Source organism: Oncorhynchus mykiss, chromosome 15 (assembly GCF_057628025.1).
Source record: "Oncorhynchus mykiss isolate SJ-2025 chromosome 15, ASM5762802v1, whole genome shotgun sequence".
NCBI classification, from domain to species: Eukaryota; Metazoa; Chordata; class Actinopteri; order Salmoniformes; family Salmonidae; genus Oncorhynchus; species Oncorhynchus mykiss.
In genome coordinates this window covers 42711074-42735253 of record NC_143036.1, presented here as the reverse complement: position 1 = coordinate 42735253, position 24180 = coordinate 42711074, and the positions used below count along the sequence as shown (strand labels likewise).

At 41.2% G+C, this 24180-nt stretch overlaps 1 protein-coding gene across 4 annotated transcripts in view; it reads right to left on the bottom strand.

Moving 5' to 3' along the window:
* LOC110490053 (fibroblast growth factor 12) overlaps positions 1-24180 on the bottom strand; it is a 117409-nt gene that overhangs the window by 55779 nt on the left and 37450 nt on the right. The window contains exon 1 of one of the 4 annotated variants that reach the window (XM_021563175.3): positions 13069-13490. The exons of 2 other annotated variants lie outside the window; for them this stretch is intronic. In XM_021563175.3, the coding sequence (XP_021418850.1) occupies positions 13069-13210 (142 nt within the window). In that variant the 5' untranslated portion in view covers positions 13211-13490. Of the gene's footprint in view, positions 1-4388; positions 5119-13068; positions 13491-24180 lie in introns of those variants that run through there. One more of the 4 variants, XM_021563176.3, reaches the window with a different exon arrangement.

The following is a 24180-nucleotide window of genomic DNA, read 5'->3' as shown; positions in this document are numbered from 1 at the left end:
TTGATTTTTATTGATGTATTATATTAAGTTAAAATAAGTGTTCATTCAGTATTGTTGTAATTGTCATTATTACAAATCATTTTTTTTTCCTTTTAAAAAAAAGTATTATTACTTTTTTTATTTATTATTATTTTTGTTATTATTATTATTTTTATTATTATTATTTTTGATTTTTTTTCTTTTTATTTAAAATCGGCCGATTAATCGGTACCGGCTTTTTTTGGTCCTCCAACAATCGGTATTGAAAAATCATAAATCGGTCGACCTAGTCCAAACACACTAAGACAGATGTGAAGAGGGAGCGACAGCGCCTATTCCCCCTCAGGAGATTGAAAAGATTTGGTATGGGTCCTCAGATCCTCAAAAAGGTTCTATAGTTGCATCACTGCCTGGTGTGGCAACTGCTTGGCCTCCGAATGCAAGGCACCACAGACGATAGTGCCTACAGCCCAGTACATCACTGGGGCCAATTTTCCTGCCATCCAGGACTTCTATACCAGGCAGTGTCAGAGGAAGGCCATAAAATTGCCAAAGACTCCAGCCACCCTAGTCATAGACTGTTCTCTCTGCTACCGCACGGCAAGTGGTACCGGAGCGCCAAGTCTAGGTCCAAAAGGCTTCTTAACAGATTCTACCCCCAAGCCATAAGACTCCTGAACAGCTAATCAAAGTGCTACACAAACCCCTCTTTTACACTGCTGCTACTCTGTTTATAATCTATGCATAGTCACTTTAACTCTACCTACATGTACATATTATCTCAATTACCTCAACTAACCGGTGCCTCCTCACATTGTGCCGGTACTCTGTATATAGCCTCGCTTGTTATTTTACTGCTGCTGTTTAATTATTTGTTCATTTTATTTTTTTTACTTATCACTTTTTTTCTATTTTGTTTTACTTCTTAATAAAGCATTTCACTAAGGTCTATACCTATTCTATTCGGCGCAGGTGACAAATCCAATTTGATTTGAAATTGCAAATTCCACAATGAGTCGTTTGGAAGGATTCAGTGGCTAACTGCAAGCATGGCAAAGCAACCACTAACGTTAGCCTGCTATTCAATGGAGTGGCTGTGTGGGTTCTGCCCCCCCCCCCAGAGTTCCCACCATAAATACAGAGAATGCCGGATTTATGACGACAAAATTTGGCCACAAAGGACAGCTGCGCAACCTTCACAAGGCGAGTCCAAAAATGTTTTGTATGCTGCTGCATAAATTATATAGTATGCAAGGGAGATCTGCATACTGTAGCTAAGAAATTCATACTAAGTGTATGTTGTGTAGTAAGCCGTTTGTAGCCCACGTGCCTCACCCTAATAACTTGACCTATTTTAATCTACGCGGTATTGTAAATACATTGTTTGTGGCCCGGTGTGTGGTTGTTTGCAAACTTTTATACAGCTTTCACAGTGCAACTGATAGTGGTGGTGGCGCTTGGCTTGCACCTGCAAATTTAGCACACACAACATTCTATTGTGTTATATGACGTGCATCTTTTTTGACACGCAAAGTGCCTCACCCTAATTATTTGGTCTATTTTCACCTACTGTTCTAACTTGGTGGTGCACATGTAACCTGTTTTAGAAAAATCTTTGAATATAGTAAGAGCTTTCATTGGCTATTTATATGCCCCCTTTATTTATCCTACGGTTCTGACTTGTTGTACAGGGAGTACACTAAGAACGGCCCATGTTCTGAATTCTGTCGCTGTACATTTCAAAAGTGCTGAACAAATAGTTATATTGACTACGTCCGTCGTCACTCGCTCATTAACTTCTTGGTGACAGGGGGGGCAGTATTGAGTAGTTTGGATGAATAAGGTGCCCAGCGTAAACTGCCTGCTACTCTGTCCCAGATGCTAATATATGCATATTATTAGTTGTATTGGATAGAAAACACTGAAGTTTCTAAAACTGTTTGAATGATGTCTGAGTATAACAGAACTCATATGGCAGGCGAAAACCTGAGACAAATCCAACCAGGAAGTGGGAAATCTGAGGTTTGTAGTTTCATTTAAGTGATTGCCTATCCAATATGCGGTGTCTATGGGGCCATATTGCACTTCCCAAGGCTTCCAGCAGATGTCAACAGTCTTTAGAAAGTTGTTTGAGGCTTCTATTGTGGAAGGGTGTCGAATAAGAGCTGTTTCAACAAGTGGACTAGGCTGAGGCCAATCAGTTGTTTACGCCGTTCCTTCTTTTTCCTCTAATGAATACGCTATTGTCCGGCTGGAATATTATTGAAGATTTATTATAAAAATACCCTAAGGATTGATTGTAAACATCGTTTGACATGTTTCTACAAACTGTAATGGAACTATTTTGACTTTTCGTCTGGATTTTGCGCTCGGCATTGTGCCTTTGGAATAGTGAACTAAACGCGCAAAAAAAACGGTATTTGGACATAAATATGGACGTAATCGAACAAAACAAACATTTCTTGTGGAAATGGGAGTCCTGGGAGGGCATTCCGGAGAAGATCAGCAAAGGTAAGTGAAGATTTATAATGCTATTTATGACTTTTGTTGACTCCACAATTTGGCAGGTATGGCTTGCTTTTGTGGCTGAATGCTGTTCTCAGATTATTGAATATTGTGCTTTTGCCGTAAAGCTTTTTTGAAATCTGACACAGCGGTTGCATTAAGAACAAGTTTATCTTTAATTCTATGTAAAACATGTATCTTTCATCAAAGTTGATGATGAGTATTTATGTTATTTGATGTGGCTCTGCAATTTCTCCGGATGTTTTGGAGGCATTTCTGAACATGGCGCCAATGTAAACTGAGGTTTTTGGATATAAATATGAACTTGATCGAACAAAACATACATGTATTGTGTAACATTGAGTCCTGGGAGTGTCATCTGATGAAGATCAAAGGTTAGTGATTAATTGTATCTATATTTCTGCTTTTTGTTGGTTGGAAAATGGCTGAATGCTTTCTGTGACTAGTTGCTGACCTAACAATATGTTCTGCTTTCGCCGAAAAGCCTTTTTGAAATCGGTCACTGTGGTTGGATTAACGAGAAGTGTAAAATACTTATGGTTGAGGAATTTTAATTGTGAAATTTCTGTTTTTGGCACCCTGCAATTTCACTGGCTGTTGGCGAGGTGGGACGCTAGCGTCCCGAACAATCCCAGAGAGGTTAATGTCTTCATCGAAATTACGGCTTGCCTCTTATCCACTTGTCGTCCCCTTATGCCATAGTTTGTGCATTTCAATTGTCAGTAGAACCCACATTTGTTTAAGCAAGTCAGCCATATCAGCTATGTTTTTTTTAAAGGCAGTAAATGAGGCTGAATGAACTGTTTCACTGCCAGACAACGCTCAACTGAAAGCCAGGTGTAGCAGTGGTAAGGTGTTGGGACTCTGCTGTTTGAGTGCAATTCATGTAATTGTTTAGGTTTTGTGTAGTGGCTTTGCTGGCATGCATCCCACATTTTTTTGTTTTACCCCATCAAGATTCACATGCTAAAATCACCACTGCTCCTCTCCTCACCAGAGACCAGGGTTCAATTCCCACTCCAACCTCTCAATATTTTTCTCCCACTTGCCTGTATCACCTTTGATTTCCTCCCTGTCAAAATACCCTAAGATTATATGTCAATTTTGTTTTATTGAGGTCTTAGTATTAGAAGTAGAAAAACAGTTTGATGTAGTTATTTGAATGTCAGCTGCATGCATCTCTCTCTCATTATATATATATATGTGGGGACACATGGCCAAAAGGTACAGTAGCATACTACACAGCCAGCTCCTGTGTCAGTCAATCCATTACTACATAGAAGTCTGCACCTATTTGGCGACTTTGGACATTTTCGCTGGGTGGAATACCAGCGCCCCAGAATACAATTCCTGAATGCAGTTACTTTCTTCCACTGTTTGAAGCAATCTATTCTACACACAATACACTATTGACTTGTGAAACTTTGCACTTGAAAGTCTAGGCTTACATACACCCATTAATGTATCCACACACTGACATACTCCAACGCACAAACATGTTTTCTGATAAAATCACATTGACTTACACATCAAATAGAAGATTATGAAATATGATCATATAAGTGGCATGGCTCATGTACATAGATGCTCACTCTGTATGAAATTACTGCCTCTCAGTAGCCCACTCCACTGATTTGAATATAAGGACTTTTAGATGTCGAGCTGGTCGCACTGATTGAGTAAAACTGCTGATAAAGGAGGCATTTTGTCTCAATGGTAATGAGTCAACCATAATGCCTAATTGTTTGTTTTCAAATTTACCTCTCTCACTGTTCCTCCCATTGAGAAAATGAGACTGTTAAAAGCACAGCGCTGCAGAAGCAAATCCCCCCACGACACTACTGAGAACAGACTGAAAGAAAGAAGTATGCAAGATGTCTCACCGCTCGTGGTTGTAGTCGACTTCGATCGCTTTCCACAGAGACACTGCAGCATATGCGCACCTTTCTTCAGGAAAAGCCTCAGAATCTTCATTGATTTGGGTTATTGTGTTCCTTCGTCAATTCACGCAATCTGACACGCTCTATTGCGATGGAGGTTATTGAAGCATAGCCACCTCAGGTCGACCACCGTGCTATCCAGATCTCTGGCTTCCCTCAGCAGATCGAAAACGGCAGCAAAGCCTCAACAAAGGGACGCGATGGATTAGACCGACACATCTTGAGATATTTTTCATTGATAAGAAACAACAAAAACACCCATGGCTCCATGAATTGCAAGTTATGCTGCAAGGACGTCAGAATAATTTCCCATAGCCCATGCCTCCTTTCGGTTTTACTCGCAGACAAAACGATGTCTCTTCTGGTGCAAGCGCGCACGCCAAAGTTAAACCGCAGAGTAGAGTGACAGGATCACCGTGGATGAGGTAATGCGCCTTGTTCATCCTTGGTGGTTGGCTATAGTGGTGCGAAAAGCCTGGGGCGCAAGAGATTCCAGGACATGTCAGTGAGAAGCTATTGATAATCGAAGTGGCTGCTGTTCCGGATTTTCTGGAAACCTGATTTGCCGTGGCTAAATTATACGATAGTTCTGCGCATGTGTATTATTTTAGGTAGACGCTGCCCACTCCGTTGCCTGCGTTGCTGCTCCTCAATGCTCCACTGCCGCTTCCCCAATGAGCGCCTTTGTCTGGTGTAGCCTACAAACTTCACGTTGTACATAGGAGGTAATGGTCGACATGTTTGAACTACTGCATTCCATGCCTCAGTCGGCTATTAAGAATAAGCTCTATTTCATGTCATTCTTTCAGGAAGGTAGTTAGGCTACATGCAGCTATTTACATGTGTACAAAATAAATTATCAACATGTTTGTACAAACTCGCAAACTCAAGGGCAAAACTAAAGTGGGGAGTTACAACAAACACAAGCAAGACACAGACAGTCTAATTAGCGATTTAATGTTATGTTTTAATCATCATTGCAAACATTGGCTAAGCAGGAGGCAGAGAGGCAGTCAAAGTAATCGTGTTCTTGTTCAGCAACTCTGGCTAGTAACTATGATATGGCATCAACTATAAAGATTAGCCTACATCGTCAAACAAAACACAGATTGTTTTTGCTCCAATGTGATTTGTAGGGACTATGTCCTGCTTGTGCAACTGCAATATATGTTACAACAGACAGAAGGTTGTATCCTTCATAATGACCTTGAATGTTTGTTCATTCAAATCGCCGCAGGGTTTTTATTTTAGCTGTTCAGAAGTATGAGGCAGAGACATAGGCTACACCATCATGGTTCAGAAGAAGGTGAGTAAAAGAGAGAAATGTGTATGAGTAGAATAACACATTCGCAGAACATGATCCAATCAGTAGCAATGAGAAACAGTTTTCCGGGGCACTGTTGATTATATGTGTGGCCAAGGGGAAAGGGGAGAGTGTGGTTACAGTCCGCAGACGTGTGCTGGTGGGTTTGAAGATTTTAAAGGCAAAGCGAGGAGTGGGTCCACTGTCTAGGGAGTATGTTTTTTTCTGAAAAAACAACTACCCTACTGGTATTTTATTTCACTGCCCAAGTTATGCATTTGACTATGAAATCACATGTTGCTTTTTCTATACTACAGGCAACATTAAGTATGCCAAGTGATAACATTAGATAAATTGTTTCTAGGAATATTTTTACATTGAAACGTAGCCTGCAGGTAGCCTGCACTGGGACCATAGGGCTATCGTCATGTGAATCGTTGGAACAGCTAAACAAGATGATCGTATCAGGAGAAGATCATAAGATCATGATATCTGGTTATTTTAGAAGATTGAAGCCAATTCATGGATAGTAGAATCGAACATAGAGGGACCTCCTTTTATCAAATCTGGGCCAGGTCTACATAAGGGTGCAGATTTTTTAAAAATCACAAAAGCTCTGACGAAGGCCGTGTGGCCGATACGTAAGCTTATTAAATATCGGTGATAATATCAAGAGCAGTGTGCGGTTTCCTTTTTCCTTCATCAAATCTGATTCTAAATCTAACCTTAACCACTCTGCTAAACCTAATGCCTAACCCTAACCTTAAATTAAGACCAAAAAGCTCATTTTTGTTTTCATGAATTTTTACGATATAGACAATTTTTACTTTGCTGCTGGCACATCTAGCAGAAATCGCACATCTCTGCCTCCAGGATAAGACTCATTCCAATAAATGTAAACCTGCCAGCTATAGGCCTATTATAGGCAACTAACGTCTATTCAGGTGAATGTGCTCACAGCTCCATGCCAGGAGGGGGCGGTATCATGCTGAGGGACTGAGGCAAATGCAGCTGTCACATGGGAACCCTGGCTCCCCATCACATCCATCTACATCAAAGGATGGGAGGTCGACGCTCTTATGTACTTGCGTACACGTACAGTCAACGCAACTAAACACCAAACAACACACAGCTCTCTTCATAGGGTACTACATTACCTTCATTCCTACTGCAGAGTCATTTTATGATTTCATAATATTGAAAAGTATGAAATCAATACTTATTTACTAAATATGATACAGAAAAAAATTGTGTTAATTACATTTTGCTTACAGTTTCATTGTGGTCCTATTGTAAACATTGTGCAACCTATCTCTGTGCCACACAGAATACCCTCCTCACTTTTTTCATGACTGCATGATGACAACCTGAACATGTATTTTGTTTCATCATAGCACTAGAAAATAGCCGTCAATATTTCCATAGTTTTGTCTCTTTATCTATGCCCAGGTACACACTAGATTTACAGGGTGATGAAATCTCTGACTTGAGTGTTCAAATGAGAAAAAGGAACTATGCTACTGCTACTGACTGCTATAGATACATCAGTCTTCATGGTCAAGGTCCGTTGATGCACACACACACACACACACACACACACAGGGAGAATAGGCAACGAACATCAACTCTCTCACAGACACACACCCATTAACACACAAAGAGCAGCAAACACAGTCTCACACATTAGGCAGACAAGACAGAAGTGAATGACAAATTGTCAACGCACCCCACGCTTTTCACACCCTCCGGTCCTTTATTTCTGCCTCTCACATGTGCCTAATAATCTTGTATGCCTCATTAATATGGCTTTCATATATGGCTCATCGTTTCTCATCGTTTCTGCCCCCCGTTATGGATCCAACACATAGGCCTACCAGTGAACAGATGTGCAGACTATTGCCACTCACAGAATATTCTCATAAAAAATAATACAATGTTGTGTGTGTATATGTGCAGGGGCACGTATGGGGGCACGTATGTTTGTCCTATTGGTGGTGTTAACACACAGATATTTCTGAGGTGAGACATTGTGGGCAGAGAGTTGTGAGATTTGAGAGGTGATCGGAGCTCCTTATAATTAATGTATTTTTATACAGTGCTGAGTATTTGTGTACTTTCTATTGCCGGCATTGAGAGAAGGGGGAGGAAGAAGTTTGGTTGGCAGATGGCAGGTGTGGACAAGTTGGAACTGGGTCAGTGTCACAGATACTTTAGAGAGCATCATCATCATCATCATATTACTGCTTACCCTCATCATACACAAGTTCTCATTTACAATTGCGACCTGGCCAAGATAAAGCAAAGCAGTTTGACACATACAACGACACAGAGTTACACATGGAGTAAAACAAACATACAGTCAATAATACAGTATAAACAAGTCTATATACGATGTGAGCAAATGAGGTGAGATAAGGGAGGTAAAGGTAAAAAGGCCATGGTGGCAAAGTAAATACAATATAGCAATTAAAACACTGGAATGGTAGATTTGCAATGGGAGAATGTGCAAAGTAGAAATACAAATAATGGGGGTGCAAAGGAGCAAAATAAATAAATAAATTAAATACAGTAGGGAAAGAGGTAGTTGTTTGGGCTACATTATAGGTGGGCTATGTACAGGTGCAGTAATCTGTGAGCTGCTCTGACAGTTGGTGCTTAAAGCTAGTGAGGGAGATAAGTGTTTCAAGTTTCAGAGATTTTTGTAGTTCGTTCCAGTCATTGGCAGCAGAGAACTGGAAGGAGAGGCGGCCAAAGAAAGAATTGGTTTTGGGGGTGACTAGAGAGATATACCTGCTGGAGCGTGTGCTACAGGTGGGAGATGCAATGGTGACCAGCGAGCTGAGATAAGGGGGGACTTTACCTAGCAGGGTCTTGTAGATGACATGGAGCCAGTGGGTTTGGCGACGAGTATGAAGCGAGGGCCAGCCAACGAGAGCGTACAGGTCGCAATGGTGGGTAGTATATGGGGCTTTGGTGACAAAACGGATTGCACTGTGATAGACTGCATCCAATTTGTTGAGTAGGGTATTGGAGGCTATTTTGTAAATGAACATCGCCAAAGTCGAGGATTGGTAGGATGGTCAGTTTTACAAGGGTATGTTTGGCAGCATGAGTGAAGGATGCTTTGTTGCGAAATAGGAAGCCAATTCTAGATTTAACTTTGGATTCTTATCAACCTACTAACTTACTTTCCCTGATATTTGGAAATTAAAACAGAAACAGTTTCATCCCCCCACTTAGACAAACACAAATTCCTTGCCAACCACACTCCGACCCCTCCAATCTAAGCCAGGAGCAATGTATAATAAAGAGCGAGCCATCCCACCAAGACCAAGCTACTACTGTACTCTTCATCGTCAATACCATCATCACAATTACCATTATAGTCATTCACATCATCCCTCTTCTCTTCCACATGATCATCCTCATCATTTTTTTAATTTTTAATTTTTTTTATTTCACCTTTATTTAACCAGGTAGGCTAGTTGAGAACAAGTTCTCATTTGCAACTGCGACCTGGCCAAGATAAGGCATAGCAGTGTGAACAGACAACACAGAGTTACACATGGAGTAAACAATTAACAAGTCAATAACACAGTAGAAAAAAGGGGAGTCTATATATACATTGTGTGCAAAAGGCATGAGAAGGTAGGCAAATAATTACAATTATGCAGATTAACACTGGAGTGATAAATGATCAGATGGTTATGTACAGGTAGAGATATTGGTGTGCAAAAGAGCAGAAAAATAAATAAATAAAAACAGTATGGGGATGAGGTAGGTGAAAATGGGTGGGCTATTTACCAATAGACTATGTACAGCTGCAGCGATCGGTTAGTTGCTCAGATAGCAGATGTTTGAAGTTGGTGAGGGAGATAAAAGTCTCCAACTTCAGCGATTTTTGCAATTCGTTCCAGTCACAGGCAGCAGAGAACTGGAACGAAAGGCGGCCAAATGAGGTGTTGGCTTTAGGGATGATGATTCACCATCATCCATCACAAAAACTAACCAGGCAATTTTATAGATTTTTTTATTTTATCTTTACACTATCCAGGCCTTCTATTCAAAACCCTAAAATGTTAAACAACTTTTTCCCATGAAAACCTCAACTTGTACAGGTGAATGACAACTATATTATGGTCTCTTAATGTTTCAGCTGTTACCATGTGCATAGGCATTATTACTGACTGGGTTCGAACTCGGGTCTGTGTCAGCCTGTTGAGCTAAAGCCCAGGCATTTGCTCTAGGTTGGAACTAACGCAAGTTTTCAGGACTCAGACAAAGTTACTTAAATGTTTATTTAACCTTTATTTACCCAGGAAGGGCTCATTGAGATTTGAAATCTATTTTTCAAGAGTGTCCTGGCCAAGATAAACAGCACCAAGTCATTACACAATTACAGACAGACATGAAAAACTACAGGTTATCTAGTAAAAAAACATAGAAGTCACAAGAGTACATCATAAATATCGTAAAACAGCAAATTAAAAACATTGACAGGTCAGGGAATCAGCCCCAAAATCCTTCATCAACAATTGAAAAACACCAATCGGGACAAGTTCTTCCAGTTTAAAAGTATTTTGTAAGGCGTTCCAAGCCAATGGTAAATAAAAGCCCTTTTTACCAAATTCATTTGGACATTTGGAACAGTTAAAGTCCTGCAAACGAAGAGAGTACCCACCACATGTCGGAACAATAGAAATGTCTGAACAATAGAAATGCCCAAATAAAAATGGTAGTAAACCCAGAATGGCTTTGTAAATAAAAGTATACCAGTGACTGAGCCTACAATTGACTAAAAGGCCAGCCACCCTTCTATATAAAGTGCAGTGGTGCGTAAGGGTTTTGCAGTTTAAAATTAATCTCAATGAACAGAGATGTAAGTGGTTCAGCTATGAAATCAGCTTCCAAGTTTAAAAAGCAGGGATCAAGAAGATCAGGACCTGCAGGTTCTCTCTGATCTAAGGATTTCAGTGCTTATGTACCTCCTGCACTGAGAATGTCAAAAAGCTAAACCTTTGACCTGCTCTCACTAGTTCATCCACACAGGGTTGTACAGAGACAGAGGGTACTGAATCAAACAGCCTACCAGATAATACAAAGTGCTTATTGAAACAATTCAGCATTTCAGTTTTGTCATATACAGCAACAGAGTCCTTCAATACACATGACGGTAATTCATTAACCTTACTCTTACCATACAGACTTAATTGCCTTCCAAAACTTTCTAGGGTCATTCAGGTTATCAGTGGCAACAGACATAACATATTCAGACCTGGCCTCCCCTAGAAGAAAATAACACTTGTTTTGTAGCTGCCTAAAAAGAAGCCAATCAGCATCAGAAAATGATTTCCTTGCTTTAGCCCAGGCTAGATTCATAGAATTACAAAACATTTTAAAATCATCAGACACTGGCTTTAACCAACACAAATCAAGATCATTTCACTTGTAAAGAAGTTTAGACATAAGGTGCAGAGAAGAAAATGCATCACTGAGAGCAGAGGGGAGTCTATAACAGTCAATCACAGTTATAGAAAGACCCTTTGAAACCTCAAGATTCAAAGCAAGAAATTCCAACTGTTTACAATTAGTCAGACTTTGCCACACTTACAAGGAATTTAGTCTTTTACATATATAGCCACACCCCATCTTTCTTAACTCGATCAGTGCGATGCACATTGTAACCATTTATACAAATATCCTTATCAAGAACAGACTTGCTGAGCCAGGTTTCAGAAAACACAATTACATCAGCATCAGTTGATTTAGGCCAAATCCTAAACCCATCAATTCAACAACAAGCTGCATACATTTAAATGAGAAATTACCAAAACCAGATCTAGATATTTCTATGAGGTTAGTCTCAATCTCATTTCCCTGAAAGGTAGTAATAGGTGAAAAGTTCAGAGGTCTATTTCTTGCTTTAGAAAACACCATTAGTTTAGTTTTGTCAGTATTGATGATAAGATCAATAAAAAGTGAGATACAGTGCTGTTTTTTGTCAACGGCTTCAGTGATATCGTTTAAAACCTTCATGGTAGCTGTAATTGTGCTATGCTTCTTCCTGAAGCCCGATTGGTACATTGATAAAATAAAATAAAATAAAATAAAATCAGACACCGGCTTTAACCAACAGTCATTTAAAAACTATTAGACTTTGGTAGTGACACAAGTTTATACTGTTCACATCATGCCACAAATGCATCAGGACTTGGACAAGTGGACCGAGTGAAAAAGAGTGAGTTCCCACAGACAAAATGTCTAATGGACGGGAGAGCACATTGTCAGATGTACTCACCCAGCGGCAATGTTTGTTTTTCAGTAAAGTCAGTGCACAAAGCAATATCATGAAAATTGACATTTTCTCTGAGAGATGTAAGAAATAGAGGCCAAGGAAAAGTAAGGGGAGAGAGGTACTGTGTGTATGTATGAGTCTGTATGTGAGTGTGTGCATGTGTGAGTAGATTGGGTGTGGGAGGTCGATTGAGAGAACGGGTTGCGGATTGTTTAGCTGCCAATCAGGCTGAGAGCGAAGAGGAGCAGCTTGGACGAGACACTCCTCAGAGGGAAAGCTAAGGATAGAACCCAGGCCAGCCATAGAGGGTTACTTGAGTAAACTTCAAGTAAAGGAGTGCAAATAGCAAAAAATATATATACCCGAGTTGAGGGAGACCCACGATCTTTACACCAGCAAAACTAAACAGTTTGCACAACACAACAAGGAAATTGTAGATTTGCTCCACCATAAATTAATAGGTTATTTGTAGGTTAAAATCTACTAGTGACAGTCATTTGTCTGTCACTAGTTTTTTGTAAGTTGTTGCCATCTTGGATTGCTATCTTGGATATCGCCATCGCACTGCACACTGCAATGTTACTCCTCATGTCAGTGTGCACTGAACCAACTCCATTGAACCAATTCCACAAGACTGCCTCAGCCTGTTGATATAAATCCTAGTCATCTAGGTAGGAGCTAATGCAAGTTCAGGTCTCAGGCAAAGTTACTCCTCACATGAGCGTGCACTGAATTAACTTTGTTACTACAGCTAGCTTACTGAACACTATCGCCAACTACTCCTTCTGAGCCTATGCGGATGGCTTGGAGCACGTGTCAAGCTCATTCCACGAAGGGCCGAGTGTCTGAGGGTTTTCGCTCCACCCTTGTACTTGATTAATGAATTAAGATCATTAATTAGTAAGGAACTTACCTCACCTGGTTGTCATAGGTCTTAATTTTAAGGGAAGAAAAAAAAACCTGCCGACACTCGGCCCTCCATGGAAGGAGTTTGAAACCCCTGGCTTGGAGTAGAGAAAACTCACCCTGCTCATCGCTGTCCGGTTTTGCTGTTCCTTCCTCCTTGTCTTCCTCCTCTCCCTTACTGTCTTTGGACAGCAACCGTCGTAACAGGCTACCAAGCGAACGAGTCATTTCTGGCTCCTCAACTCTCTCTGAGACATCCATAAAGACACAGTTTGTATCCCTTAATCTGCTATCGCCCCCCTTTGCCGCTGCTTACACAACCCCTCTGCACTTGTATAAGTCAGTTGTCCATGTCACTTGTAAAGGGATAGGTTAGCTGACCAGTCCTAGTCTACTCGGTGTGGGTCTGTCTGGCCATATTTAGCCCTGGCTGCAGCAACACTAAAACTCTAACTCCCTAAACCCCCACATCACCACCACCACTCTCTCCAGGCTCCTGTAGCACACACACACGCTTGCGTCCATACGCGCCTTGACTTTACGAGAAGGTTATCTAACACTGCAATGAGACACTGGAATCAACATTTTAACCTTTGTCAAGCGGGACAGCTGCACACCTCCCTGTCCAGTGTGTGCAACGCCATGCTTCAAACACAATTAGGAGTTATTCAAATGGTTTAACTATGTGGATATGTGATCCCTTGACCCCGGCACGCCATGCAATAGAAATGGATAGGGTCTATTCTTATAGTGTAAATGGGCATCACTGCATGGTGGGAACTATTTATATCTGTGTTTACGTGGAGAAAGTGCTGGTAGAGGAAATTCCCAGTGAGCAATGACAGAGGCAAGACATCAGAGACACTGGGGACATATTAAAGAGAGTGTCTTCGTTAGGTAACCAGGGTGTAGGTGGGTAAATATGGAAGTCAGTGTATGTTTGAACACTGTTTTTTTTTCTATGAGTGATCTTCAAGTACGTTTGTGTGGGTGGGGGGGGGGAATTCAATTACAAACCCATCATGATTCTGCATACATTAGAAAATTCTAAAGACTAAGATGGCTAGTTTTTGCCAAAGTGTTTTATTTTATATCAATTTTACATTCTCGCCTGAATATTCTCATTACATAAATGCGTCCGGATTAAATTCAGGGAATTTTAGGAAATGTTACTTTGTTTTTTTCTAAAGTTATTTGAATACAACACAAAATATGTTGCTGTAGTCTGTCCATAAATCATACAATTGGTATACTTATTGAAGTTTACATTAAACTATAACATTTATTACGTACAAACACAGTGTCTGCGGACATGTGTCTCATTAACGTATCACCTTTTCAAGTTCCTGTAAAAACTCCAATCAGTTTTTAAATGAAGTTTTATTCACCAATGATGCATCATTTAGAGGAGGAGTCCTTAGATGAGCACATGCTAAGTAAATGTATTTGCTTATATGCCTTCACCAGGTTCTTATTCTCAGACACCCCCTATACCCAACTTAACCTTCTTGTTACTGAAACAGCTAAAAATCTCAAATTGGGAGAGAAAAAAACATTACCTTACCAACATGGGGGCATGAATGGGCTTCAGTGATGTTGTCAATTGTTTGATGACTCATAATAATCTGTATCCTATTGTTTACAGGTTGAGCTAAGGGCCCTCTCATTACCGAAACACACATTTCTCATTATCCCATCATTTTTAGGTCTGTTTCGGATAATGAGAACCTTAATTTCGATAATGATAATAAGCTAATTCTAATGTATAGTCAATGGGTGTGCTGTGCTGGTAACTCAATGTATTTACTAGTACCAGTCTTTAACCCTACTGTATATATTCTTGGTAAAACAAGTAGGGTTTGTCAAGAAATATGGGTTGTGTAAACCCCGTTTAATGTTCTTTAAGCCAAAATTGGAAGTTTGTCTTTCAGCAAAGAGCAACCCCAACATTTAAAAAATGATATCCTCCACTGTTTTCACACTTCCCAAGCTGTTGTTTGATATCCCAAGACCGTTTTTGGTTCCTTATCTCACATATTTAAGGGGTGGCAGGTAGCCTAGTGGTTAGAGCATTAGACTTGTAACCGAAAGGTTGCGAGATCAAATCCCCGAGCTGACAAGGTAAAAAATATGTTGTTCTACCCCTGAACAATGCAGTTAACCGACTGTTCCTAGGCCATCATTGAAAATATGAATTTGTTCTTATCTGACTTGCCTAGTTAAATAAAGGTAAAATAAATAATGTCCTGAATACAAAGTGTTATATTTGGGCAAATCCAACAACACATTACTGATTACCACGCTTGGCGGTGGCTGCATCATGTTATGGGCTCCCGAGTGGCTCAGCTGTCTAAGGCACTGCATCTCAGTGCAAGAGGCATCACTACAGTCCCTGGTTTGAATCCTGGCTGTATCACATCCAGCTGTGATTGGGAGTCCCATAGGGCGGCGCACAACTGGCCCAGCGTCGTCCTGGTTTGGTAGGCCGTCATTGTAAATAAGAATTTGTTCTGAACTGACTTGCCTAGTTAAATAAAGGTTAAATTGTCATCGGCAAGGACTAGGGAGTTTTGTAGGATAAAAGGAAACAGAACAGAGCAAAGCACAGGCAAAAACATGGTCCAGTCTGCTTTCCAACAGACACTGGGAAGCAAATTCCCCTTTCAGCAGGACAATAAGACCTTCCCAGCCTGGTGCAGGTCTACAATTTTGTTTATGGTGTCCTTTGACAGCTCTTTGGTATTGGCCATAGTGGAGTTTGGAGTGTGGCTGTTTGAGGTTGTGGACGGGTGTCTTTTATACTGATAACAAGTTCAAACAGGTGCCATTAATACAGGTAACGAGTGGAGGACAGAAGAGCCTCTTAAAGAAGAAGTTACAGGTCTGTGAGAGCCAGAAATCTTGCTAGTTTGTAGGTGACCAAATACTTATTTTCCACCATAATTTGCAAATAAATTCATAAAAAATCCTACAATGTGATTTTCTGGATTTCTTTCTCATTTTGTCTGTCATAGTTGAAGTGTACCTATGATGAAAATTACAGGCCTCTCATCTTTTAAGTGGGAGAACTTGCACAATTGGTGGCTGACTAAATACTTTTTTGCCCCACTGTACATATTACCTCAATTACCTCAACTAATCGGTGCCCAAGCAAACCCACTCTGTACTGGTACGTATGTAGCCTCACTATTGTTCTTTTACTGCTGCTCTTTATTTATTTGTTACCCTTAACCAACTGCATTGTTGGTTAAGGGCTTGTAGTAAGCAATTCACTGTAAGGTGTTGTATTCGACGCATGTGACATATACAATTCGATTTGAGTCGTGTGCACCCACGCAGTCGTGGGTGAACAGGGAGTACAGGCGGAGACTAAATACGAAACCCGAGGGGCCCCCATTGATGTGTTGTTGCTTACCCTCACCACCTGGGGTGGTCCGTCAGGCAGTCCAGGATCCAGTTGCAGATGGAGGTGTTCAGTCCAAGAGCTTAGGGATGACCTTGGAGGGCCCTACAGTAAGGTGAGCTGTAGTCAATGAACAGCATTCTCACATACAGTGCATTTGGAAAGTATTGAGACCTCTTCCCTTTTTCCACATGTTGTTATGTTACTGCCTTATTCTATAATTGATTAAACAAATGTTTTCCCTCAATCTACAAACATTACCCCATAATGACAAAATAAAAACAGAATTATCTGTTAAATATATTTGCATAAGTATTCAGACCCTTTGCTATGAGACTTGAAAATGAGCTTTAGGTGCAGCCTGTTTCTACAACTTGATTGGAGTCCACCTGTGGTAAAGTCAATTGATTGGACATGATTTGGAAAGGCACACACACTTGTCTACATAAGGTACCAAAAAATGTCTGCAGCATTGAAGGTCCCAAATAACACAGTGGCCTCCATCATTCTTAAATGGAAGAAGTTTGGAACCACCAAGACTCTTCCTAGAGCTGGCCGCCAGGCCAAACTGAGCAATGGGGGGAGAAGGGCCTTGGTCAGGGAGATGACAAAAGAACCCAATGATCACTCTGACAGAGCTCCAGAGTTCTTCTGTGGAGATGGGAGAACCTTCCAGTTGGCACCTAAAGGACTCAGACCATGACAAACAAGATTCTTTGATCTGATGAAACCAAGATTGAATGCTTTGGCCTGAATGCTAAATGTCCCATCTAGAGGAAACCTGGCACCCTCCCTATGGTGAAGCAGGGTGGTGGCAACATCATGCTGTGGAGATGTTTTTCAGTGGCAGGGACTGTGAGACTAGTCAGGATCAAGGGAAAGATGAACGGAGCAAAGTACAGAGAGATCCTTGATGAAAACCTGCTCCAAAGCGCTCATGATTTCAGACTGGGGCAAAGGTTTACCTTTCAACAGGACAACGACCCTAAAGCACACAGCCAAGAAAATGCAGGAGTGGCTTCGGGACAAGTCTCTGAATGTCCTTGAGTGGCCCAGCCAGAGCGCAGACTTGAACACAAACTATTGTGTAGATTGATTAGGGGGAAACTATTTAAAGCATTTAGAAAATGGCTGTAATGTAACAAAATGTGGAAAAAGTGGTCTGAATACTTTCCGAATGCACTGTAGTTGTTCCTATTGTCCAGATGGGAGAAGGCAGTATGGAGTGCATTAGAGATTGCACCATCTGTGGATCTGTTGGGGCAGTATGCGAATTGGTGGGTACATGTTGTCTGGGATGATGGTGTTGATGTGAGCCATGACCAGCCATTCAAAGCATTTCTTGGCTACAGATGTGAGTGCTATAGCCATTTAGACTGGTTAGCTTGGCGTTCTTGGGCACAAGGACAATGGTGATCTGCTTGAAACATTACAGACGGGGTCAGGGAGAGTTTGAAAATGTCAGTGAAGAGCCATTTTGCCACAACTTTGGAAGTATGCTTGGGGTCAGCTGGTCAGTGCATTCTCTGAGTATGTGTCCTGGTAATCTGTCTGGCCCTGCGGTTTTGTCACTGCTAACCGGTTTAAATTTGTTACATCAGTTACGGAGAGCGGGATCACACAGTTGTCCGGAACAGCTGGTGCTGTCATGCATAGTTCAGTGTTGCCTGCCTCGAAGCGAGCACGGAAGGCATTTATCTAAAAATCCCTGTTTTAGGTCAGTTAGGATCACCACTTTATTTGAAGAATGTGAAATGTCAGAATAATAGTAGAGAGAATGATTTATTTCAGCTTGGATTTCTTTCATCACATTCCCAGTTGGTCAGAAGTTTACATACACTAAATTAGTATTTGGTAGCATTGCCTTTAAATTGTTTAACTTGGGTCAACTGTTTCAGGTAGCCTTCCACAAGCTTCCCATAATAAGTTGGATGAATTTTGGCCCATTCCTCCTGACAGAGCTGTTGTTGTAACTGACTCAGGATTGTAGGCCTCCTTGCTCGCTCATGCTTTTTCAGTTCTGACCACACATATTCTATAGGATTGAGGTCAGGGCCTTGTGATGGCCAATCCAATATATTGACTAGGTTGTCCATAAGCCATTTTGCCACAACTTTGGAAGTATGCTTGGGGTCATTGTCCATTTGGAAGACCCTTTTGCAACCAAGCTTTAACTTCCTGACTGATGTCTTGAGATGTTGCTTCAATATATCCACATAATTGTCCTCCCTCATGATGCCATTTATTTTGTGAAGTGCACCAGACCCTCCTGCAACAAAGCACCCCCACAACATGATGCTGCCACCCCCGTGCTTCACGGTTGGGATGGTGTTCTTCGGCTTGCAAGCATCCCCTTTTTCCTCCAAACATAACGATGGTCATTATGGCCAAACAGTTCTATTTTTGTTTCATCAGACCAGAGGACATTTCTCAAAGAAGTACTATCTTTGTTCGCATGTGCAGCTGCAAACCGTCTGGCTTTTTTATGGCGGTTTTGGAGTAGTGGCTTCTTCCTTGCTGAGCGGCCTTTCAGGTTATGTCGACACAGGACTCGTTTTACTGTGGATATAGATACTTTTGTACCTGTGTCCTCCAGCATCTTCACAAGGTCCTTTGCTGTTGTTCTGGGATTGATTTGCACGTTTCGCACCAAAGTACGTTCATCTCTAGGAGACAGAACGCGTCTCCTTCCTGAGCGGTATGACGGCTGCATAGTGTTTATACTTGCATACTATTGTTTGTACAGATTAACGTGGTACCTTCAGGCGTTTGGAAATTGCTCCCAAGGATGAACCAAACTTGTGGAGGTCTACAAAAAAAATTCTGAGGTCTTGGCTGATTTCTTTTGATTTTCCCATGATGTCAAGCAAAGAGGCACTGCGTTTCAAGGTAGGCCTTGAAATAGATCCACAAGTACACCTCCAATTCACTCAAATTATGTCAATTAGCCTATCAGAAGCTTCTAAAGCCATGACAATTTTTTTGAATTTTCCAAGCTGTTTAAAGGCACAGTCAACTTAGTGTATGTAAACTTCTGACCCACTGGAATTGTGATACAGTGAATTATAAGTGAAATAATCTGTCCATAAACAATACTTGGAAAAATTATCCTAATCGACTTGCCAAAACTATAGTTTATTAAAACAAGAAATTTGTGGAGTGGTTGAAAAACAAGTTTTAATGACTCCAACCTAAGTGTATGTAAACATCCGACTTCAACTGTATTTATTTTTGGTTATGGTCCTATACAGCTCATTGAGTGTGGTTTCAGTGCCAGCATTGGTTTGTGGTGGTTAGTAGACAGCTACAAAACATATACAGTGCCGTGGGAAATATTTGACCCTGTCTGTTTTTCTGCATTATTGCACATTTTCACATTGAATTTGGTCAGATCTTTTTGTGGGTTGTAGTGGTATATAGAGGGAGTCCAAGAGAAAAAAATGACACAAATTTGGTGCTTCTTTCATTTGTTTGGTGTGCAAGGTAACCAATCACGCAATCTTCAGGTGTGAAAAAGTTATTGCCCCCACCCCTAGTTAACTCAACCCAATTAAAGGGATAATTAGAGTCAGCTTTTTGATTACTTAGGTTAACAACCAGGACTGACTTGAGCCAGCCCTGCCCAATATAGATTTGACTAACTTCGGAGAGTTGTGAGCACACAGATTCTAGAGGCACATCATGCCACAATCAAAATACATTCCTGAAGACTTCTGTAAAAAAGTTGTTCATGGCTATCAGTCTGGAAAGGGTTACAATGCCATTTCTAAGAATATGGGGCTACACCGAACCATAGTCAGATCCATATCGAACAACATCCAGGGATCTCCAGGCCTCTCTTGCCTCGGCTAAGGTCAGTGTTCATGATTCCATCACCAGAAATTCAAAAATGGGATTCAATGGTTTCTGTCATTAGCAAGGCGGAAACCATTGCTCACTAAGAACATAAATTCTCATCTCAAGTTTGCCATAAAGCACTTGGATGATCTTCAAAAGATCTGGAACAATGTTCTATGCACAGATGAGTCAAAAGTGGAACTTTTTGGCTGATATGAGCCCGTTATATCTGGCAAAAATCAAACAATACATTCCACAGTAAGAACCCCATACCAATGGTCAAGCATGGTGGGGGTAGTGTCATGGTTTGGGGATGCTTTGCTGCATCAAGACCTGGACACATTGCCATCATTGAAGGAAGCATGAATTCTGTTCTGTATCAGATATGTCAGGCCATCCATCAGTGAGCTGAAGCTGAAGCGCAGCTGGGTCATGCAGCAAGACAATGATCCAAAACACACAAGCAAGTCTACATCAGAATGGTTGAAGAATAAGAAACTGAACGTTTTGGAATGGCCTAATCAGTCCAGACCTAAATCTCATTGAGATGTTGTGGCAGGACACTCGACAACCCAGAAATATCACTGAGTTGAAGACGTTCTGCATGGAGGAGTGGGCCAAAATTCCTCCACAACGCTGTGAGAGACTAACTGATGAAGTGTTTGGTTTAAGTTATTGCAAGTTATTACCGCTAAAGGTGGCGTAACCAGAGTCCAAGAGGGTTTTTCATAACTGGGTGTTGCATAACTTTAATAAATAAATTAAATATGTATACATATTTTGTGTTATTTGTTCACTCAGGGTCCCTTTTATATTATTTAAGGTTTTGGTTGAAGATCTGATCTCATTCAGTGTCAAATATGCAAAAATTTTGAAAATCTGAGGCAAATACTTATTCACGGCACTGTAAACTCGCTTGGTAAATAGTATGATCTGCATTCTGCAGCTTATCATGAGGTATACTAAATCAGGAGAGATAGATTACCTTAAATGGTATCAACAGCTGGTGCGCGATCTCTAAGGGACACACCCCCACCCCTCTCTTCACCTTAACGGTTGTAATTTCTGTCACGAACTCAGATACCTCCTGCTCCTCGACCTGTTGGTTAGGCCTGTTGTTTCTGAAGTTTTATTTTGTTTTATTTTTATTTTGTTCATAAGTGTTTGTGTCAACACCTGCTACCAACTGGCCAGCTAGCTTGCTAGGTTACAATGGAGCCCGCTTCACCTTGAATAGCTAACAAATATTTCCAGCACTGTAGAAGCTGTGTTTGTTATGCTCATGTCTTGGACAATATTGACAATCCGGAGTTCCAATGCAGCAATTGTTCGCTCGCGGAGGAATACATGAATGAGCTGGCTATCCTTAGCAAGAAAATGTCAATTTTGCGTGAACTTATGTGGAAAACGCAATTTTGAACTTTCTTGTTCTCAACTCCTGTGGCTGGATGCCACTCAGGCCTGATGGATGTATCCCTGCCTTGTCATCTGTCCCTATCCGAATGGCCTGTGCTACCTGGAACTTGCCTACCAAAGAAGTCATCGCCATCTGCTTCTCCAGCTTGTACTGGAATGGACAGAGAACAGCAAGAGGATTGCTCCAATCAGCACTGGTCCCATGTCACGGGTTGTGGAAACCGAATGCAGCAGCATGCTGCTAAGTGGACTAGAGCGTATGCGAGAGTTTTGCAGCACTGGTGCCCGATCCACCTGCGCCTTCATCGCTGGGATTGCCTGTGTCTGCGACGGCTGTGCTGACCCCAGCCACGCTGACTTCAGCAGCGGCTTTGTCGTTGAGTCCAGCTCCTTTCCCTCTCTGGATCAGACGGGGCACTACATACTGTGGAAGGTCTGGACCGATCACCGGGAGCAGCGGGCGTATTCTATCCGGCTTTTCGTAGGCCCATGAAAGGTTCAACAAATTGTGTGAGGGGTAGGAATGGGCAGATTTTTCCATCCCCTTTTCCCAGCTGTTGTATTGGGCAGTTCAATGGTGTGAAATGTCTCATTCCCTGAAGCAAAAACATTGTGTTATCCAGGAGCACCAGTACAGGACATCAATAAGCTACTACTAAACATTTTAAACCTGCATCAGGAAATGTAGTCTATCATAGCTCATGTGGGATTCAATGACATTTTGAAGGACAGCTCAGAACAGCTGAAGAAGGATTTTGAAGAATTGATTGGGTCACTGCTTGACACCAATAAATGCCCAAAAATATCTGGCCCTGTACACTCCCTAAATCGTGGCATTGAAAGTTTCAGACTTTCAGCCCTCCATACCTGGCATCGAGACTATTGCAGCTATATGGATGTAACATTGATTGACAATTTTGATACCTTCTGGAAACAAAGCTTGTTTTATAAGGAGAATGGGATCCACCCAAATTGTTTGGGATCCTGGATCATTTCACAGCATTATAAGGCCACGTTGAGTTGACTTATCAAGGACCAAAGCCCAGGTCAGGTAATCCCTACCATTGTGTAACTGAGTTGGCATAATGCTTCAGCAAATGTACATTATCCCAGGGGTGGTGAAAGACACAATGTAAGTAACCTAATGTATGTCTCTCTTAACTGCCCTGAATGCCTCTGCTGATCCTACAGCTAGTGTATGCAGTATGTTCCTATGAACCAGAGTAAGTATGTTAACTGAGGTGGTGTGCGCTAGTAGGAAGTCCATTGTCTGCAGCTCACTCTTGCACTAACATAAATAACATGAGCATGTCTACATCTGCTAAGCTTCCCAGTAAAGCAATGAAAACAATCATACATCCCAGGAAAGTGCTAAAAATAGCCCACGTTAACATACAGTACCAGTTAAAAGTTGACACCTACTCATTCAAGGGATTTTCTTTTTTTAAACTATTTTCTACATTGTAGAATAATAGTGAAGATATCAAAACTATTAAATAACACATATGGAATCATGTAGTAACCTAAAAAGGGTTAAACACTTGGCATTTGAGCCAATCAGTTGTGTTGTGACAAGGTAGGGGTGGTATACAGAAGATAGCCCTATTTGGTAAAAGACCAAGTCCATATTATGGCAAGAACAGCTCAAATAAGCAAAGAGAAATAACAGTCCATCATTACTTTAAGACATTAAAATCAGTCATGAGGACAGCCACATGAAAGGAAGACCCAGAGTTACCTCTGCTGCAGAGGATAAGTTCATTAGAGTTACCAGCCTCAGAAATTGCAGCCCAAATAAAAGCTTCAGAGTTCAAGTGACAGACACATCTCAACACCAACAAGAAGAAGAGACTTGCTTGGCCCAAGAAACACGAGCAATAGACATTAGACCGGTGGAAAACTGTCCTTTGGACTGATGAGTCCAAATTTGAGATTTTTGGTTCCAACTGCCGTGTCTTTGTGAGACACAGAGTAGGTGAACGACGGATGATCTCTGCATGTGTGGTTCCCACTGTGAAACATGGAGGAGGTGGTGTGATGGTCTGGGGGTGCTTTGCTGGTGACACTGTCTAATTTATTTAGAATTCAAGGCACACTTACAGTGCCTTGCGAAAGTATTCGGCCCCCTTGAACTTTGCGACCTTTTGCCACATTTCAGGCTTCAAACATAAAGATATAAAACTGTATTTTTTTGTGAAGAATCAACAACAAGTGGGACACAATCATGAAGTGGAACGACATTTATTGGATATTTCAAACTTTTTTAACAAATCAAAAACTGAAATATTGGGCGTGCAAAATTATTCAGCCCCTTTACTTTCAGTGCAGCAAACTCTCTCCAGAAGTTCAGTGAGGATCTCTGAATGATCCAATGTTGACCTAAATGACTAATGATGATAAATACAATCCACCTGTGTGTAATCAAGTCTCCGTATAAATGCACCTGCACTGTGATAGTCTCAGAGGTCCGTCAAAAGCGCAGAGAGCATCATGAAGAACAAGGAACACACCAGGCAGGTCCGAGATACTGTTGTGAAGAAGTTTAAAGCCGGATTTGGATACAAAAATATTTCCC